This window comes from Lithobates pipiens, unplaced genomic scaffold (assembly GCF_037356315.1).
Source record: "Lithobates pipiens isolate NorthernLeopardFrog02 unplaced genomic scaffold, aLitPip1_a1.2 Scaffold_28, whole genome shotgun sequence".
NCBI classification, from domain to species: Eukaryota; Metazoa; Chordata; class Amphibia; order Anura; family Ranidae; genus Lithobates; species Lithobates pipiens.
This window is the reverse complement of record NW_027507789.1, coordinates 141,685,016-141,701,682: the sequence shown is the minus strand read 5'-3', so window position 1 is coordinate 141,701,682 and position 16,667 is coordinate 141,685,016. Positions and strand designations below refer to the sequence as shown.

Here is a 16,667-nt window from a genome sequence, read left to right as displayed (position 1 = left end):
CTGAGGGGAAACTGCTGGGAGAGTGAGAGGCAGTGTAGGACTATCTCTAATGCTCCAAACAATGAGCCCCACTAGAGCCAGGGGGTAACTAAAAGCTTTATCATCACTAGAAAAACAGGGTGACTATTATTAAAATCACCACATGGGCCAGGGGTGAAAAACTGTTGAATCACATTTAGATCCAGGAAATGGCAAACCGCTACATTTTTTATTTGGCCCAGGCAGAGAAAAAGGGTATAATAAAAGGCCAGGTGTGATGAAAAGCATAGAAAGGGCTTGTGTATGTAACCTGTTTGCAGCTGTTTTACTTCTCCTCCATCTGTGGGACAGCTAACCATTGGATCTTGGCTGGTGACGAGCATGTATTGGGGTTGCTTTACTAAAACTGGAGAGTGCAAAATCTGGTGCAACTCTGCATAGAAACCAGGAAATTAACTTTCAGGTTCCTTTTTTTTTTTGTCAAAGCATAAAGGATAAGTTCACCTGTGGGAACATGTTACATGCTCCACCCATTTTTAGGGTGAAACAGGTAACATGTTCCCTTTGCTGTAGCCGGTTCACACTGTCCTCTCTCCCTGTGACGGCAATATGGGGAGAAGTTCCCTGTACTAGCTGTCACTGTTTGAAAACAGTGCGACTGATGCGGCTGTGTGGGTGGAGCGCAGCACAGCCGCATCATTCGTATGAACTACAATGAATTTGAATTCAAATGAACTACAAGTCTTGACATCCTTTGACGCTGTTGGCTAATAGTTCTCAATGAACTACCATGGCGATGTTAAGCTCTGTGGTAGTTCATTGAGTCTCCTTATCAGTGTGAAACTGCCTGGCCGTATGATATATGGGCACACAGCTCCCCCTGACAGTATGCAGGAGTCCTGCATGGCATCAGCGATCTGCTGATCACTGGTGCAATGCTTTCCAGGATCCTGAAAAAAAGAATAGTAAATGCAGATTTTTTTTTTTTTTTAACTGCAAAAAAAAAATAAGTTTATTTTAAAAAGTTAACTTATTCTTTAAGGTGTTTTTTACCCCTCACATATACCCAGTAAAGTGACTTATCTCAGGTGATACACAGAGATGAAATAAACCCTCCGACGTAAGTTGTTCCTGTTTATCTGCAGTCTTCACTTCTCTACAGCCATTCAAAGTCCAGAATTTAAAAGCTTGTCCAAGCTGTCAGAAAAAAAGGGTGTGGAGAGCTGAAGTTACACTAGTTAAAGCTCAGTAAGAAGAATTCCAAGAGCTGATTGGAGGGACCCCCCATTCACACAGCACACCGGAACAGTGCCGAAGCCGAAGGTCACTTTTTTCTCTTGGTTTCAGAAAAACTTGTCAGACGTGATTCATACTGATAGCAGAGGAACGGAGCAGACAAAAGTGACAGTTAGTACTTAATTGAGACAAATACACGCTAAAGAGGGGTATGCTTTGTTCATATTTCATATCTGCGGGTTTACAACCACTTTAATTAAACAGGCTGAAATTAGAAGCTGATTGGCTACCATGCACAGCTGCACCACATTTTGCACTCTACAGTTTTAGTAAATCAATCCCAGGGTGTCCTTGAAAGGTGGCTAAAGGTGAAACGCACCACAGCAGTCTAGCCATAACAAAGAACTGACCTGAGGTAATTGGGGATCATCATTTTCTACAGAGAGTGCATTGGTTGCTTATGCACAGAATTCATCCAAGGTAATCTTGGTTACCCGGCTGTTTCAGTTTTGCTGTATTCTTGCCTCAGTCATATGCTAGACGTTACACAGTACAGCCATGTGGTCATGCTGCAGCTCCATTCAACCTCAGTCAACAGTACTTAAAGAGGAGTTCCAGCCACTTGTGAAAAAAATAAGTCAGCAGCTATAAAAACTGTAGCTGCTGACTTTTAAAAAACAGCCACTCACTTATCCCACAATCCAGCGGTGTGCTCACCCCAGTAGGTCTCACCCCAGTGGGTCTCACCTGCTGTCTTTGGTCCCCAGCACCAGCATCTTCACTATGGGCACCCAGCTGTGACAGCTTGCGCGAGTTGCGCTGCGCATCGTGAATGGTGGGTGCAGTCTTCTGGGACCTGTCTGTGTCCCAGAAGACCGCGGGGGGGGGGGGGGGGGGAAGAACTTCTCTTTCCGAGCGCGACAGCTCTCTGAACAGAAGTGAGAAGCAGGTACCTGTCAAAATGGGTACCTGCTCCCTCCTCTTGCTCCCCAAAAGTGGCAATTGTTCAAGAGGAGCATGGAACGAGTCCTTAAAGCGTAAATTCCCCTTTTTGGGTGGAGCTCCGCTTTAAAGTGTATTTTTTAATTCATTTTTTAAAGTTTTTTAGTTTTGGATAGAATGGGGAAAGAGTAGAACTCATTGCAAGAAGATGTGTAAATAAGCAACAGCAATAACATTTTTTATTTTTTAATAATTTAGGTGAAGTTCGGAACGCCTGACACATTTTTATTTAAGATTAATTCCATTTAAATTGGCCGTATGCAGGTTAACAATATTGCTAAATAGAATTGTAGCTGTGGAAGGGTTATCCTGTAATAAAATAAATTTACTATGAAGTTCAATAAAATTTAATTGCATATTTTGTCAATGTTTAGTATGCTTCTATTTTGTGCTTTAGAAATGCTTCTAGCTTTTGAAGGTTTTTTTTTTTTTTCTGAATATCTGTTGCAATTAAAGTTCTTAGTTTTAGTCTACAATAACTGGTGAACATGTTGGATCTGTATAGTTTGTTAGCATCATCAGAGTTTACCATAGTATGTGGGTTTCCACCTGCATATTCCTGTAGTTGCCACCAGAGGGTGCTATGTTCATGAGTAACTAATTAATGTGTAAAAAGCTGTGCAGTACACTCTGGTAAATATTACAGATCCAGGAAAACATATCAACTGGCAGAATAGTTTTCAGGGCTTGGTGCAATTAGGGCTTTAGGCAAGGGACTGTAATCATGCAAGGCTTAAATAAAATTAAAAACTTTGCACTTTTCTTTGTATTATGATAAGACAACCAATAAACAGAATGGAATAAATATAAAATGTAAGAAAGATATAATTGATACTGAAATCGGATTGTAGTTAAAAGAAAAAAAAAAAGGGAAACCCACCAAACACCAGCTAAAGACGGTGAAGATTTAATTCCACTCTGTTTCTGAACCATGAGCAGAATTTGTAGTCTTCTTTAATAAAACACAAAAAAAAACTGCACTAAACCTCAATGAAGACTAACAACTATATATACAGCAGCTGACACTCAAACAAAGTTCAAAGTAACACGTGGAAAAATATGTTCAGCGCTCAAGCATGTAACTATAAGGATAGGAACATGACATACAGTGACTTGACAGTGACTGAATGAATAATTCACTACAAATGATATAAATAATCTTACAATTGCGATGAAACAAAAAATGTAAATGTGAACAAGGGATGGAAACTCAAATGATGCTGTTGAGACACAATGAGATATAGGACATAGTCCATATGTTGAATGCAAAAGTAATGGAGAGAGTTCTTGTGACCCTGCTTCCAAATAGATGTGACTGGAGTGTAGTCTAGATGGACTGATTTGATGTGCCAATAAACTTTTTCCAGAGATAAAGTAAACACGATAAGGTACTCTTATCGACTGTGGTGGACGCACATACCATACGGCAGTGAGTCTAATGAGCTTGAAAACCTCCAGATGATGCATTAGGTGCAATGGTAGGAATCCAGTGGGGTGGGCATCCCGTTGAAGACCCTTTGTGTCGAAACGTGTTGGGCTTACACATTTATGCCACCCACTTTGCTTTTTATCTATTTTATTGTATTCTTGATCACTTTTTTTTTATAATTTATCTTGCAAGCTATTGTAAGATTTTCTATGCCCAATAAACCTTAATTGGTTGATTTGCACCATGTGGAGCACCTGTTTTTCTTTTCCTCCATATTTTAAATTTTGCCACTCCTCACCATCTTTCCATCATCTACATGTGGATGTGCCTTGGCCACCCGCTGCTGCTGGTCGTTGGTCTAGTCTGGTTCTGTACCTTGGAGTTGCCTACCCTCGCACCCAGTGCGACATCTGGAGGTTTTCAAGCTCGTTAGACTCACTGCCGTTTGGTATGTGCGTCCACCACAGTCAGTAAGAGTGCCTTATCGTGTTTACTTTATCTCTGGAAAAAGTTTATTGGCACATCAATCAGTCCATCTAGACTACAATCCAATCAAATCTATTTGGAAGCAGGGCCACAAGAACTCTCTCCATTACTTTTACAGTCAACATATGGACTAGGTCCTATATCTCATTGTGTCTCAACAGCATAATTTGAGTTTCCATCCCTTGTTCACATTTACATTTTTTGTTTAATCGCAATTGTAAGATTATTTATATAATTTGTAGTGAATTATTCATAAGTCACTGTATGTCATGTTCCCATCCTTATGGTTACATGCTTGAGCGCTGCACATATTTTTCCACACACTTAAAAGCTAGCCTGCAAAATATAAAAAGTAGTGAGCCAGTTTCTCCTTAAAGGTTCAGGGACACAACAAAAGCCCAAGAAAGCAAATGGAAACTGAAGACATTCAATGTGCCCCCCCATGGTACATACAGCAAACGAAACCATACCTGCAGTGGCGGGCGGTGGTAAATTTTTTTAGGGGGGCAAGCTGTACCCCCTCCCCCTGCCCCGGTGGCCAGCGAGCTGGTCAGGTGCACTTACCCCATCTATGCAGCACTTCACCGGCAGCTTCTCTTGCTCCTTAGCGACAGCTCTCCCTTCCCCTGATCTCCACGGGCATCAGCGGCTTCTGTTTCCTCCCTCCTCCTGGGCAGCAAATTGAAACTCTTCACTTTTTGGCCAATTGGAAAATGGGTCTCAGACCTGCTACTGATTGGTCAGATTGAGGATCAGTGATACAACAGCCAATATTTAACTGCTCTCCAAAAATACAATTCCTGCCTCCTCACCGCCAAGCAGACCTATTTTATCGCTCATTAACAACATATCATCCCGTCCCCATCAACTCTTCAACCTTTTAACGCTCTAGTTCGGCCTCCATCCACTAACTCACTGCCCAGGAGATCATCAATCATATCAACAATAAGATTGATGCAATTGGTGAAGAGATCTCCACTGTACAGATGCCTTCTCCACCTAACACCCCATGTCCACAGGTACAATCATTACTTCCTTTCCATTTAACCCCAACACTATATACAAGCTTGCTAAATTTTTCTTTAACATACATTTTACCACCTGCCGCCTGGACCCTGAACAATTGCTACGTTCACCCTCTGGCTCTATTCTACACTCCCTAACTCACATCTTTAATCTCTCCCTCTCTTCGGGCAGCTTCCCAAACTCTCTAAAACATGCATTAGTCGCCCCCATTCTTAAAAATCCCTCACTAGACCCCACCAGTCTTAACAACCTATGCCCCATCTCCTTGCTCCCCTTTTTATCCAAACTCCTTGAACGTCTGGTCTACAACTGATTGAGTGACCATCTTGCCAAGAATAACCACCTTGATCCCCTTCAGTCTGGATTCCGCCCTCAACACTCCATGGAAACTGCTCTACTAAAAAAAACGATCTGCTAACAGCTAAATCAAATGGACTCTATTCTGTACTCCTACTCTTAGACCTTTCTTCTGCCTTTGACGCAGTAGACCATCCCCTCCTCCTCAAAAAAACTCCACGCCTTTGGTCTCCATGACTGTACTCCTCATTGATTCTCATTCTACTTTTCCAAGCACACCTTTAGTGTCATTTGCAACTCTACTGCCTCCTCTCCTCTCCCTTTCTCTGTCGTGGGTCCCCCAAGGTTCTGTTCTTGGACCTCTCCTATTCTCCATCGACACCACCTCCCTGGGTCAGGTAATAGCCTATCATGGCTTCCAATACCATCTCTATGCTGACGACACCCAAATCTATCTCTCTACCCCTTAGCTCACTCCTTCAGTCTCTTCACGTATCACTAACAGACATATCAGCCTGGATGTCACACCACTTTTTCAAACACAATCTATCCAAAACGGAACTTATGATTTTTCCTCCCTCACGTGCCTCTGCCCCTGATTTCTCTGTCAAAATCAATAGCACTATTATCAGCCCATCCCCGCATGCCAAGGTTCTAGGTGTAACCGTGGACTTTAAACTATCCTTTTCGGCCTCACATCCAAACAGTTTCCAAATCTTGTCATCTCAACCTCTGCAACATCTCCAAAATACTCCCCTTCCTAACCGATGACACCACAAATCTCCTAGTTCACTCCCTGGTCATCTCCCGTCGCGACTACTACAACTCCCTCCTACCAACTGCTCAGTGTCGGCTACCCCTCTGTCAATCCTTCCACTGGCTTCTACTCACCCAACAAATTTAAATTCAAAATTCTAATAACTTACAAAGTCATCCACTAATTGGCCCCAGCTATATCACTAACCTAGTCTCAAAAAGCCAAACTACTGGTTCCCTTTGTTTCTCCCAAGGCCTCTTGCTCTCTGGTTCCCTCGTGACCTCCTCCCATGCTCACCTCCAGGATTTTTTCTGAGGCTCTCCCATCCTCTGGAACTCCCTACCCCAATCTGACTCCTACTCTGCTTGCTTTTAGACAATCCCTGAAAACCCTTCTCTTCAGAGAAGCCTATCCGGCCCCCACCTAACAACAGTACTTTTAATTTCTCTGTCAGATCATCCTCAACAGCTATTACCTTTTGTATCATTTGACTCTCCCGCCTAGATTGTAAGCTCTAACGAGCAGGGCCCCCTGATTCCTATTGTATTGTAACTGTACTGCCCTCATGTTGTAAAGCGCTGTGCAAACTGTTGGCACTATATAAATACTGTATAATAGTAAATTTATATAAATTTGCTGTTGTAACATCTGGGTGGGCTCATGGCGCAATGCTCGGTGCTCCACGCCCACCCTATTTTGAAGCATATTAGAGCCTATGGCTCTAATTGGGTGCTTCAAAAAAAACACTCCCGCTGCTGTAATTCAGACACCCGGTGTCCTGAAAGGGGCCGGAAGCCAGAATTGGGGATGGCAGAGGGGTCCATAGATAGATTTATGCTTTGCTTGAATCTATCCATTATTCATATAGGGGGTGGCATGGAGAGATGGGGCGGACCCCATGCGCCCCTAATGGACGGGCCGCCCTTAATTTATTCATTGCAATATACTGTATGCTCCAACATAGATACTCTCATAGATTGGAGTTGGATTTCAAGGGCCTTGATGAGACAGTCCAACTTCCTCATGTATTTGCAAATGTTGTGCAACTAAAACCTCTGTTTTTAAACGCAAATTGTTAGACAATGTAGTTTCTTTTTTTTTCTGCTAAAACAGAACAATGCCATAACTTTGTCATATGACTGTCAGCATTACAGAAAATTGTAACAATGACTGTTTCCACCACACCACATATACACTTATTCTTTTGTTATGGCAACAAATACTACCCTTAGGCAATGGTGTATGCTTAAAATACAAAGTGCACAAGGAGGTTTGTTTCATAGTCAAGTTAAACCTTCTATGAACAGCATAATGCACAGATAAAATACATACAGTGGATATAGAAAAGAATAACCTTCAAGGGCTGAAGGGATCACCCCTTGCGTTTTTAGTATTTTGTTGAACCATCTTTTGCTTTAATTACAGCCTTTAGTCTGTTGGGATATGTCTCTACTAACTTTGCACATCTAGACTTTGCAATATTTGTCCACTCTTCTAATTTTGATGTTGACCATTTGTGGACTGAAGTCTTCAAGTCATTTCACAGATTTTCAATGGGGTTTAAAGGGGTTGTAAACCCTCGTTTTTAAAAAACAAACAAACATGTCATGCTTACCTCCACTGTGCAGTTTGTTTTGCACAGAGTGGCCCCGATCCTCCTGTTCAGCGGCACTGGTGGCTCCTCCCCGCATTGAGTATAGAATGCATTAAGGTGAAAAACCATGAGGGTTTGCAACCCCTTTTAAGCCTGGGCTATTACTAGGCCATGCGCAGAGCTTCACCTTTTTCTTTTTCAACCACTGTGTGGTCATTTTTGCTGTGTGGTTTGGGTCATTGCCATGTTGGAAGGTAAAACATTCTCCTCATTGACAACTTTCTGGCAGAGAGCAGCAGATTTTCCTCAAGAATCTGGTGGTATTTTGCCCCATCCATTTTTCTTCTATCCTGACAAGTGCTTCAGTCTCTGCTGCAGAGAAACACCCCCATAACAGGATATTACCAACTCCATGATTTACTGTAGGAATGGTATTATTTGGATGGTGAGCTGTATTGGATTTCCTCCAGACATATCCTTTGGTGTTGAGGCCAATTAATTCAATTTTAGTCTCATCTGACCATAGCACCTTTTTCCATGTGGCCTCAGGATCTTCATGATGCATTTTGGCAAAGCTTAGGCCGGGTTCACACTAGCTGTGGCTGCGGCTCACAGCAGGGGGTTTGGTGCATCTCTGTTCTCTGTTTCAGGGGCAAATCAGGTCTGAATTTTTGCCTGAAGTCAGACCTGAAACGAAGGCAAAGACGCACAGGACCCTTTTCCAGTGCAGACTGTGGCTTCCCCGGAAGGTGTGTGAACCCGCTCCATTGGGAGCCAGTCACACTCTCGTGTCATGTGAATTGGATGCGGAGAAACCAGCATCCTATTCGCATGACAGGTGAACCCAGCCTTAGTCGTGACTGCATCTGGTCTTTCTTGAGGAGCTTTTTTTCTTGCAGCCCTCCCATACAAGCCACATTTGTAGAGAATTTTTGATATTGTCACATGCACACAATGACCACTCTTTGTCATAAATTCCTACAACTGCTTCAGAGTTGCTGTAGGCCTCATGGTAGCCTCTCAGTTTCCTCCTGGCTCTTTCATTCAGTTTGGAGCGACGTCCTGATCCAGGGAGGGTCTGTGTTGTACCAAATACCATCCACTTCTTAAAAATAGACTTCACTATGCTTCTAGGCATTGATAGAGCCTTTAAACTATTTTGTATCCATCTCCTGACTTGTGCCTGTCCACAACTTTATCCTGGAGATCTTGCCACCAGTAGTTTGTTTGCTTCAGTTGCACTGCCAGGGACTGAAATGTTCCAAGAAGGCTATTTTCATGCTGACCTCTTTCTGCCAAATGAATCCGTTTTTTCTGACCTTTCCAATTTTCAGCTTTCAGCGCTGTCACAATTGTACGGTCATCCAATACTACCCATATGGAATTTTTATCATTTTTTTTTTTTTTTCAGACAAATAAAGCTTTCCTTTGATCACCACGTTTTATTTTTTTGCAAAATAAACAAAAAAAGATCAAACATTTTGAAAAAAGCGTGTATTTATTTGCTTATTTTAGATTATTTATTTGCAAAATTTTATTTTTTCTTGAATTGAGGCCAAAATGTATTCTGCTACATTTCTTTGAAAATAACCCAAATCGGTGTATATAATTTAGTCTGTAGGAAAGTTATAGCATCCACAAACAATGGTGTATGTGTTGTGTGTAATATAAATATATATATAATCGATCAATCCTGATGTACTGACAGACTAATTTCTTGAGCCCAGAAAATTCCAGGACAGTACAAATAACCCCCAAAATTACCCCTTTTTGGAAAGTAGATAGTCCAAAGTATTTAGTAAGAGGCATGGCAAGTTTTTTTTTAAGTTTTTTGGAAATAAAGAAATTTAAAAAATGCAAATTTGCATTTTTTTACATACTGTCACCAGTACAGTACAGCATCATCATACAACTGGTGTGGCAGTGATCAGGGACACTGACCGCTGACCGTATGTAACATTTTATTTTATTTTTTACATAATTTGTTTCTTTTTTTTTTTTATTACAGTGACGAGCAATATAGTGTTACCATAGTAATACTGCACTACTCTGGGGAGGTGATTCGTATTTTATATTTTTTTACAAACTGATTGCTTATAACTGAGCATTTTATAGATTTATAAGCAACTATTTTTACTGAATGAAAACTTCTCATTCAGTGTTTACTATTGTGATTAGCTGTGATCAGCTAATCACATGGTACAGATGGGCTGTGATTGGCCCTGTCTGTACCATGTGATGACTAGAGGTCGACCGATATGGGTTTTTCTCTGGCCGATGCCGATATTTAGAAATCACAATGGCCGATATATGATGCCGTTTTTTTTTGTTTTGTTTTTTTGGGCTAAGTTATGCCGATTTTTTTTTTTTTTTGATTTTTTTTTTTTTTCCCTTCGTCTAAAAATAGTGCATGTAAAATGCCTGCAAAACGGCTCCCCTGCAGTCTGTGTGAAAGACAAAGTGCTTTCACACTGAGGCAATGTGCTGGCATGACGTTAAAAAAGTCCTGCAAGCAGCACCTATGGAGCAGTGTATACCGCTCCTCCACCACTCTTGCTCATTGAAATGAATGGGCCCCGCTGCCAAAACGCCTGCAATGCGATTTGGCAGCGGTGCTTTACGGGCACATTTTACCCCTTCCTCGGCCACTAGCTGGATTATAAGTGCCCCGCTAGCAGCCGAATAGTACTGATAAAATGACGGTAAAGCGCCGCTAAAACTAGCAGAGTTTTACCATCAACGCCTGCCTGCTCCAGTGTGAAAGCAGCCTTAAGTAATAAGTGATACAGAAAATTTCTTATAGTTAAACATTTATTAACCACTTCCCGGCCGGCGCACGACAATGTACGTAGGCAGAATGGCACGGGCAGGCAAAGTATGCTTATAAGTACGTCCATTTGTATTTGCCACCCTGCCATCGCGTGCGCTCCGCCGGTCGAGGCCCCCGTGAGTCCAGTTGTGGGTCCCGCTTACTTGATCGCCGCGGGGATCCCCGCGATTGTCGCACGGGGAGGCTGAATGGGGAGATGCCGATGTAAACAGCATCTCCCCGTTCTGCCTAGCAACAAGTGACACTGATCTCTGCTCCCTGTGATTGGAGCAGAGATCAGTGTTCACCAACACACAGCCCAGCCCCCCACAGTTAGTAACACGCTGCTAGGACACACTTAACCCCTACACTGCCACCCCCTGGTTAACCTCTTCACTGCCAGTGTCATTTACACAGGAATCGGTGCATTTGTATAGCACTGATTGCTGTATAAATGATAATGGTCCCAAAAATGTGTCAAAAATGTCCGATGTGTCCACCATAATGTCGCAGTCACAATAAAAATCTCTGATCGCCGCCATTACTAATAGAAAAAAAAATTATTAATAAAAATGCCATAAAACTATCCCCTATTTTGTAAACACTAAAAATTTTGCGCAAACCAATCAATCACTTATTGCAATTTTTTTTTAACCAAAAATATGTAGAAGAATACGTATCGGCCTAAACTGAGGAAAAAAAATTTGGGGGGATATTTATTATAGCAAAAAGTAAAAAATAATGTGTTTTTTTTTTTTTTTCTAAATTCTCGCTCTATTTTTGTTTATAGCGCAAAAAATAAAAATGTAGGAGTGATCAAATACCACCAAAAGAAAGCTCTATTTGTGGGGAAAAAAGGACGTCAATTTTGTTTGGGAGCCACGTCGCACGACCGCGCAATTGTCAGTTAAATCGACGCAGTGCCGAATCGCAAAAAGTGGTCTGGTCTTAAGCCAGCAAAATGGTCCAGTCTGAAAGTGGTTAAACAAAACAAACCTCCAATCAGTTCACTCGTATGTATAATTTAGATTAGAAAAATAAAAAAAATATATATTAAATATTAAATACACAAAAACAGGTACTCAAAACTTTTGGATGAAAAAAAATGGGCCAACTTTACTGTTTTATTTTTGTTTGTAAATCATTAGTGTATTTTTTCCAAAAAAATTGTGTTTGAAAGACCGCTGCGCAAATACCGTTTGACATAAAATATTGCAACAACCGCTATTTTATTCCCTGAGTTCTCTGCTAAAAAAAATATATATATATATATATATATATATATATATATATATATATATATATATATATATATATATATATATATATAATTTTTGGGGGTTCTAAGTGATTTTTCTAGCAGAAAATACAGGATTTTTACTTGTAAGCAACAAGTGTCAGAAAAGATTTAATCTTTAAATGGTTAAACTGAGAACGCCTACACACAGAGCTCAGTTAATTGAAGAAGAAACATTGTATCTCTTTGATCTTTTCTTGGCAGACTGCCCAGAGAGGAGAAGTGGCTCCACAGAAGGCTTCAGGCAACTTGTATTGACTTCTATTACAGAAGTCTTTTGCAAGTCACCTTGAAGTGATAATCGGCCTTTATCAGCACACTCGATGCCGATTAATTAAAAAACGCCAAATATCGGCCGACCTCTAGTGAAGACTGTGGCCAATCACAGAGCTCATCACAATAGTACACAATAAAAGGCATGTAACAAAGTAACAAAGCCTTCTGTTGTGTACAACTGTTATGTCATCTGCTGGCAGCGGGCCGGTATAGTGATCTGTCATCACCCAGTGGACACAGCGGGTGACAGATCACGCCGGAGCGCATCCCAATCCTGGGAGGACATCATCCAGCCTAATAAACAGATCGCCAAAATACTTGAAATCAGTAATTTCACTATAATTAAAATTGACAAGTGTCATTGGTTTTAAATAACTGCTCATTTGTTTAGGACTGGTCTGTCCTCTATTACAAACGAAAAGAAGTCTCCAAGAACCCCAAAATTTCACTGGGGGATCTGCATGAAACCCTTGCAAATGTTGGTGTCAAACTGCATGCATCTACAATCAGAAAGAAATTACACCAATTGAGCCTGCATGTGGGCTGTGCCAAGAAAAAGCCTTTGTTGTCCAAAGAACATAAGAGCAAGACAACGCTTTATTATTAACCACATGCTGACTTTATACAGTACATATACGGCAGGATCTTGTGTACCTGTATGTGATCCTGCACTTCTGCGTCTGGGCGCACACGTACGCCGCCGGTGACCCGCTCCTGCTGTGATGGGACACAGCGGGAGCTAATCAGCGAGTCAGACAAATGATGTTCGCCAGGACCCCCCAATTGTTCAGGAGAAGGGTGTAAAAAAGGCAGACAGCCATTGTGGGAGTAGAGAAGGCTGTGATCCTGTATTTGTACAAAGCAGGAACACAGATCTTTGACTTCCCATAGTAACAGCACCACCCCCCCAGTTTTCAAGCACTCCTTAGGCACACATTTAACCCTTTGACCGCCCCTGAAGTTAACCCCTTCCCTGCTAGTGTCATTAGTACAGTAACAGTGCATATTTTTAGCACTGGTCACTGTATTAGTGTCATTGGTTCCCAAAAAGTGTCAGGTGTCCAATTTGTCCTCCGCAATATTGCAGTCCCACTATAAGTTGCTTATCGGCGCCACTACTAGTAAAAAAAAAAAAAAAAAAAAAAAAGCATAAATCTATCCCTTATTTTGTAGATGTGATAACTTTTGCACAACCCAATATACACTTATTGGGATTTTTTTAACAAAATCATGTAGCAGAATACATATAGGCCTAATTTGATGAAGAAATTCAATTTTTTTCCTTTTTTTTTTTGATATGTTTTATAGAAGAAAATAAGATATATTATTATTTTATATAAATTATATAAAACATTGTGTTTGATAGACCACTGCGCAAATACCGTGTGACGTCGAAAAAAACTCACATGTACCCAGGTGGAATGAAGACCAAGGAGATGCCATATAAATAGCAATGTTTTTTTTTTTTTTTTTATTGTCGGTATTTTTTTGTTTATAGCGCAAAAATTAAAAACCGCAGAGGTGATCAAATGCCATTAAAAGAAAACGCTACTCGTGGGAAAAAAAAAGGACATAAATTGTATTTGGGTACAGTGTTGCACGACTACGCAATTGTCAGTTAAAATAATGCAGTGTCGTATCTCAAAAAATGGCCTGGTCAGGAAGGGGGGTGAACCTTCCGGAGGGCAAGTGGTTAAACATATATGCGAAGACCATCTTCTGAAGCATTATGCTGTCAGCTGATGAATTACAGATGCAGCTGTTTGACTACAGTTACAGTGGAAATGTTTGGCACAAACCAAAGTCAGCATTTCAGGAGAAGGACCTTACTAACTGTGAAGTATGATGGTGGAAATGTTATGGTTTGGCTTTGCTTTGCTGCTCCAGGGCCTGGACAACTTGACTGAGCAGCCACTGATTCAACTGTAAATTCCGCATATGTCAAAGTGTACTTGACAAAAGCGTGAGCCATCTATCCTTAAATAAAGGTTAACCAGAAATAGATCCTTCTAGACAAAAATGATCCAAATCTCAATAGTAAATACACCAAGGAATGCCATTGAAATGTGTGGGGGGAGGGATTTCAAATGGACAGTTGATCCAAGGAACACCACAAACAAATGAAGGAATATATACACTATTTTGCGAACTTTAATGGCATCCCGGTCTTAGTCCGTAGGGTTCAATATTGAGTTGGCCCATCCTTTGCAGCTCTAACAGCTTCAACTCTTCTGAGAAGGCTGTCCATAAAGTTTAGGAGTGAGTCTATGGGAATGTTTGACCATTCTCCCATTTGTGAGGTTAGGCACGGATGTTGGATGAGAAGGCCTGGCTCGCAGTTTCCGCTCTAATTCACCCCAAAGGTGTTCTGTCTAGTTGAGGTAAGGACTCTGTGTAGGCCAGTTAAATTCCTCCGCCCCAAACTCACTCATCCATGTCTTTATGGACCTTACTTTGTGCACTGATCCAAAACATTTGGTGCAGGGGGGATTATGGTGTGGGGTTGTTTTTCAAGGGTTGAGCTTGGCCTCTTAGTTCCAGTGAAGGGAAATCTTAAAGTGTCAGCATACCGAGATAATTATCATCATCTTTTCTGTGCCTGAGCTCTTTGAAGCACTTGAGCAACTTTTCCATCTCTTTTTTTTGAAGAAATTGGAGCCTGCAGAGTTTTAATCCTCAACATACATAATATAAACTGTCCCTTTTTAAATGTCATTTCCACACAATGGGGGTTATTCACGAACGGCAAATCCAAGTGCACTTGTAGTGCACTTGGAAGTGCAGTTGCTCTAAATCTGAGGGGTCGATCTGAAATGAGGGGAAGCTCTGCTGATTTTATCATCCAATCATGTTTAAGCTAAAATGCTGTTTTTTATTTTCCATGCATGTCCCCTCTTGGATCTACAGCGACTTTACTTCCAAGTGCAAAGTGGATTTGCCTTCAGTAAATAACCCCCATTGTGTTATATGTAAAGCAGCATCTTGGTTCGGGTAAAGTAAATGCTGATCCTAGAGAATACCTGAACAAATATGGTGCTGTTCTAGAAAGAAAAGCATTGTCAGGGAGATACCGTGATCTCTGTGAGAGGTAATAAATGTCCGTAAGCGTTAAATGTTACTTAAAATAATCAATTTCTGATGCTAACTAGACATTAAACAGTGACAATGACCAGTTTGGCAAACTGTTCATTTCTATTCTGTAAAGTGTCTAAAGTTTTTATTTGTTTTCTTTTTCAAAATGTAATTGAAGCCCAATGTATTCATTTGTTGCAGCACTAAAAGTATCTTTTCTAACCAGAAAATAAAAGGTCTCTTTGTTTTGTGTTCCCTGGTCAGGCAAGATGCTGAAAGTCACATGACCTGCTATGCATCCAGCCCCGAAGCCAACTCCCATTACCGAGAGATTAATGGTCGTGGAACCCCTGCCAAATGGGAGGAGCAGCAAAAACTCCTGGCACTTGAGCAGACATGTGGAGTGTTCAGGGTGGACTTGGGTCAGATGCGTTCACTGCGCCTCTTCTTTTGGTGAGTAAGGAAATAAAGGCAGTTTAGACTGTCATATCTCTTTTGAAAAAAGAAAAATGTAAACAGTCAAGGTCAGTAATGGAAAGAATTATGTGAATTTCTAAGATAATAACAAAGAAGGTAGTTGGAATCAGGTTTTCCAATCAGTAGGGTTCATTCGTACCAGGTGCATTGATCAATGCAGGCTCAGTGCAAGGACACATAAAAAAACAATTCTACTAGGGATGAGCTTAGGAGCCTCAGGTGTGTTTGTATCCTGATCAGGATCCCACCAGGAAGTTATCACATGTACTGTGCTAATCGTAAGCAATCAAAGCGATCCTCCAACCCCCCCAAACCGTACATATACATAGAGAATGTGTAATGTATACATGCAGCTGTAGGTCAGGTTATGCTTCAGCCACTTATGACTGGTCCAGTACAGTGACTGGTAGTGCCATCACACAGATGGGCTTGAACACGCCTGAGCCCATCCCTATTCTTTACATGCCCCGTTAACACCATATATGTAGAGTGGTGTGCGTTGCTTAAAAATGCTGCATGCTTTGCAGCGCACCGTGGATGCATATAGTTACATGGAGTGGGGTTTTCTTTTCATTTTAGGTAAACAAAGAAAAAATTTAACTCCCGAGATGCGTTGTAACAATGCATTGCACCGTCCCTACACATCAAGGCTCCCCCTTATTTGAATACACTCATCAGCACCTCCGGCTATAGCTGGTGGCACCACTGATCGTGCGAAAGCAGGCTAGTTGTACACAACTCGATCAAGAGATATGCAACCAGCCTGCCATTGATGGATTGAAATTCAGCTGGTCCCTGCTGAACTGACCGCAATTTGATCCATCAAATATCCGCTGCATCACTTTTACATGTGCAGGAAGGTGGCCCCCACAAACCAACCCCGCTTTCTATGAAGAGACCTCAGATCTCTCCATTAAGAGGATCTATCAT

The 16,667-nt window shown here is 41.3% G+C and overlaps 1 protein-coding gene across 6 annotated transcripts in view; it reads left to right on the top strand.

The window, feature by feature from the left end:
* The window catches only part of TBC1D16 (TBC1 domain family member 16), a 269,316-nt gene that overhangs the window by 114,139 nt on the left and 138,510 nt on the right, over positions 1-16,667 (top strand). For all 6 annotated transcript variants that reach the window (XM_077459627.1, XM_077459629.1, XM_077459630.1 and 3 more), the window contains one exon: positions 15,525-15,713. In XM_077459627.1, coding sequence (XP_077315753.1) covers positions 15,525-15,713 — 189 coding nt within the window. The remainder of the gene's footprint in view (positions 1-15,524; positions 15,714-16,667) is intronic.